Source organism: Bison bison, unplaced genomic scaffold (genome assembly GCF_000754665.1).
Source record: "Bison bison bison isolate TAMUID 2011002044 unplaced genomic scaffold, Bison_UMD1.0 scf7180017859153, whole genome shotgun sequence".
In the NCBI taxonomy this organism is placed as follows: Eukaryota; Metazoa; Chordata; class Mammalia; order Artiodactyla; family Bovidae; genus Bison; species Bison bison.
In genome coordinates this window covers 21,146-25,635 of record NW_011489725.1, presented here as the reverse complement: position 1 = coordinate 25,635, position 4,490 = coordinate 21,146, and the positions used below count along the sequence as shown (strand labels likewise).

At 60.8% G+C, this 4,490-nt stretch overlaps 1 protein-coding gene across 1 annotated transcript in view; it reads left to right on the top strand.

The window, feature by feature from the left end:
• LOC104981574 overlaps positions 1-4,490 on the top strand; it is a gene marked incomplete at its 5' end in the record, with an annotated part of 29,990 nt that overhangs the window by 25,073 nt on the left and 427 nt on the right. The window contains 3 exons of the mRNA XM_010830747.1: positions 442-658; positions 3,960-4,068; positions 4,219-4,306. Of these exons, the coding sequence (XP_010829049.1) occupies positions 442-658; positions 3,960-4,068; positions 4,219-4,306 (414 nt within the window). The remainder of the gene's footprint in view (positions 1-441; positions 659-3,959; positions 4,069-4,218; positions 4,307-4,490) is intronic.

Sequence of the window (4,490 nt, the reverse complement as noted above, 5' to 3'; positions counted from 1 at the left end):
CGGCTGGGCGGCCCTCCCGGGAGCATGGGCTGCAGTGCACACACCCAGTCAGGCATTTGAGGGCTGGGCGTCCTCTGGATGAGCCTTGCGGGGTGTCTAGGACTGTAGGGCGGAGAACTGAAACTTCTGGTGATGTCCGGCAGCTGGTGTTGGAGGCTGTGGCCTAGCCTGGGTTCGGGAGCCAGACTCCTGGGATGAGCCCTACATCCTGGCTGTCCTCCTTGGTCGCCACTTGGCTCTTGTAGGCCCTTCTCTTCGGGGGCGGTGGTCGTGCCCGGGAGGTCCCTAGGTTGTCCTTGGAGTCTTGAGATCATGGATAGAACAGGCTTGGGTGCTTGGCTCCTTGAGCTGACAGAATGTTTCCCTCATGTCAGCTTGGGGGGTGGGTACACACTCGAGTCCTGCCTCCTTGCAGCCCCTACTACCCTGCCCAACCCACAGACCCCCTCATGCCTCATGATGCTCGCTCCTTTGCGGGTCTGGAGAGGGGTTTCCATCTTAGAGAGTTCACGGCAGAGTCCAGCCCAGACGGGTCCCTGGTTCGTGCCGGTGCCCTGCCTGTGTTCAAGGGGCCGGAAGTCTGGGTGGCCCTGCCTACGTGGGTCTGCGAAGATGGGGAGAACCCAGCCACCCTCCTGCTGCTCACCCCCTCACCAAGGTGGGCGGTGGCTGTGGGTGGTGCCACAGCAGTGTCCGGTACCCTTGGGAACCAGGCTGTGTCCCGCAGCCTCTCTTGTCCCATGTGCTGGGCCCACAAGGGGGCAGTCCTGGACCCTGCTGGCCAGGGGGGCGGCTGGGGAGTTGCAGGCGGGGGACGGGACCTCAGGAGGCCGCAGCCTACCTGGCTCCCGCCCCGCACCTGCACCTGCACAGCGAGGCCTCCGCCTGTGTCCTCCCTGGTGGGTGGGGCAGAGGGGCGGGTCTGTCCATCGGATGGGCACCACCTGCCCTCCAGCCCCTCCACGGAGCCACCTGGGCAGGGGGCCTCTCTCTGCCACGTTTTCTCCAGGAGGCTCTGGCAGCCTTCGGGCAGCAGCAGTGGGACCGGGTGGGAAGCTCCCATCCCCAGCCGCTTACTCCTAGAGCAGGAGAGTCGTGGCCCTCCCAGCTGGTGAGGAGCCTGCAGCCCCCTCCCTGGGGGTCTTCCCTGCTGGCAGCCAGGTGCAGATGAGGTGGCTCTTCCCTCGGCAAGTGCCTCCACCAGCCCAGCACCGTGGGTGGCATCTCCTTGGCTTTGCTGTGGTGGCTGGGTGGATGCACGGGTGTTGGCCACCCCGGAGTTTTCCAAGGCCCAGAGAAGTCAGCCAATGTTGGTGACAAGACCTTCCCGGAGTGATGGGCTATGGGGTGTCAGGAGCCTCCAGTTGGCCTCTGAACCGGACTTCCCTGCTTAGGGTATGGGCGCTTTGCTGCCCTCTCACCAAGGCTGACAAGGCAGAGTCTGCAGACGTGTACCCGGAGGCTGCGGCCCCTGCTCAGCTGTGGAGTGCTTCCAGCTCATGGGCCACCGGGTGGGTCCCGGGTAAATGCCACAGGGCTCTGGTGCCTTGGCCTAATCAGGCCTGGCCTTCTCTCGAATGGAGACCAGCAGCTCCGGCCGCTCCCCCGCCTCTCCTCCCTCTCTGGCAGACGGGCACCCTGCCCAGAGCCTTCCCGTGTCCCGTGCCACCTTCCCTGTGAGCGGGGAGTCGAGCTGCAGGCTTGGTTCTCTCCTCCGTGGGCTGTGGCTCTCCAGCATGCACCTGAGCCCAGCCACCCCAGACCTGGGGCATCGAGAGACTCAGCGGAGCGGCTGGGCCCTCCGCAGGAGCACCTTCCCTGGGCTGAGAGTTCCCAGTGGCCCCGGGCTTCAATCTCCGTTTTCAGGTGGATGGAGACAGGCATCAGTGCCCCCCATACTAAGGGCATGCTGCCTTCTCCAGGCCCGGAGACAGGCCCGCTCCATGTCCCCTTCAGCCCCTGCGCCCGTGCTCAGCCATAGCGGGCACTCAGACCCCGTGCCCATTGGACTGGGACACCCAGCAGCCCTGTTTGGGCTGGGCTCCTTTCCAGGAGCTGGTGCTGGCAGGGGAGGGAGCAGGGCGAGGGGCCAGCCTGTCCAAGAACGTTCTTACTGGCGGCTCCTCTGCACAGTGAGCTGCTCCGAGCAGCCGGCTGCCAAGTAGAAGCCTGCGTGCTGACCCTGACTGGGATCAGGGGCGACTGCTTGCACCTGTGTCACTGCTCCTGGGCCCAGGTTTCGCCTCAGGGACTGCCTTCCTCCACATACATTTGGTTTTTAGCCACCGCAGTGAACTAAAGGACTAAAGAGACTAAAGAACTACTAACGAGCCTCTCGATGAAAGTGAAAGAGGAGAGTGAAAAAGCTGGCTTAAAACTCAACATTCAAAAAACTAAGAATGTGGCATCTGGTCCCATTACTTCATGGCAAATAGATGGGGAAACAATGGAAGCAGTGACAGACTTTATTTTGGGGGCTCCAAAATTACTGCAGATGGTGACTGCAGCCATGAAATTAAAAGATGCTTGCTCCCTGAAAGAAAAGCTATGACCAACCTAGGCAGCATATTAAAAAGCAGACACATTACTTTGTCGACAAAGGTCCATCTAGTGAAGGCTATGGTTTTTCCAGTGATTATGTATGGATGTTAGAATTGGACTATAAAGAAAGCTGAGCACCGAAGAATGGATGCTTTTGAACTGTGCTGTTGGAGAAGACTCTTGAGAGTCCCTTGGACAGCAAGGAGATCCAACCAGTCCATCCTAGAGGAAATCAGTCCTGGGTGTTCATTGGAAGGACTGATGCTGAAGCTGAAACTCCTATCCTTTGGCCACCTGATGCGAAGAACTGATTCATTTGAAAAGACTCTGATTCTGGGAAAGATTGAGCGCAGGAGGAGAAGGGGATGACAGAGGATGAGATGGTTGCATGGCATCACCAACTCGATGGACATGAGTTTGAGTAAACTCCAGGAGTTGGTGATGGACAGGGAGGCCTGGCGTGCTGCAGTCCAAGGGGTCGCAAAGAGTCAGACATGACTGAGTGACTGAACTGAAGCTAAACTAAAGGCAGGCAGCTTGCAAGCTGTCTCTTGGAAGGGCCCTGGGTAAGGAGCTCCCAGTGAACGGGGGTGTGGCCACCAGGAGGAGGCAAGGCTGCAGCCTCTCCCTGTGTCTGAGGGGTGGTTGTCTTCTGGTGTCTGGGGAGGAAGTCTGCGGGGAGAAAGGAGCCTCGGGAGGCGGAGAGTGATGCTCTTGGAACCAGGGTGAGCACGGGGTGGACATCAGGTGCAGAGGGACCAGCAGACATCCAGGAAGGGAGGGCATGGGAGATTCCAGTCCCGTACAGTCCGCTCCGGCTGGCAGGTGGTGGAAGGACCCTGGCAGGAGGCGCTGTGCAATATTGGACTGTGCAGAGCTGGTTCCCAGTCCACCTGGTGCAGCCTGGTCCCCTGGGGGCCTGGGGCCCAGTGAGGGGCAGGCCTGTCCGAGGACCTGAGCCACCGCCCGTGTCTGGAAGCCCCTCGAGTGTGTCCTGGCTCTGGGCTGGCTGTGCTGGGTGGGGTCATCTCTGGGGCTGGGCCTCACACGTGGCCTCAGAAGTGTCTTACGCATTCCTTGAAACCTTGTAGTGCACCAGGCTCCCCAGGGGCTCTGCAGTGTATCTGTATTTGAGTCACTGTAGCTCTCTTTGGCAGCCTGATTATTTAGACCTGACAGGTAGGCACAACTGTCTCATTAAATGCAGATATATTTGTATGACGTGGGGGAAAAATGGAACATTCCATTAGTCTAAGAAAAGAGTAACAGTCGTTCCTTTTACTTGTAAACTCTGTGCGAGAGATTGTTCTCATTGAATGTGTGAGGTGTGCACGCAGCACCCTGGGGGCTCATGCTGTGACCTGCTCAGGTGCTGCCTGCTGCAGGCTCCCCGGCCAGCCCCTTCTGCTCCGGTCCAGGGCTGGGCGCCCCGCCCTTGGGGCAGGGACACACTCGGCCCTGCTCTGCGAGGCTCCAGGGGTCACCACCCAGAGCCCTGCGGTGGGCCGGGCCCCAGGTGACACCCCGGTGTGGCCGGGATCCTCAGCCTCCCCGAGCTCCTCTGTGGGCTGGAGTCCCGGGCAGGGGGACGGGGCTGAAGGCTGGTGGCTGCTTCTGTCAGATACTCCTGCTCTTGGGGAAGGTGCGCACCACTAACACGTGCCTTGCTTGCCTCAGAAGCCCTGCCGGGGGCCCTGGGTGCTGGGGGCCGGCCGGCTGGCATCCTGGCGCGCCATCCACTCCTCCTTGGGGGGCCCGGGCACAGGTGGGGGGCCCTGGTGTTGTGTTGCACCCAGTTCCTTCGGGTCACAGCTCTTTCATGAACCCAGGGCCCTCTGCTCTGTTAGGCCCACGCGGGCTGGGCGGCCCTGAGGCTGTGGCTGTGGGGATCACACGGGTTTGCTGCTCTGTCCCCGCAGTACAGCGCTGGGCCTGTGACCCGAAGGAAC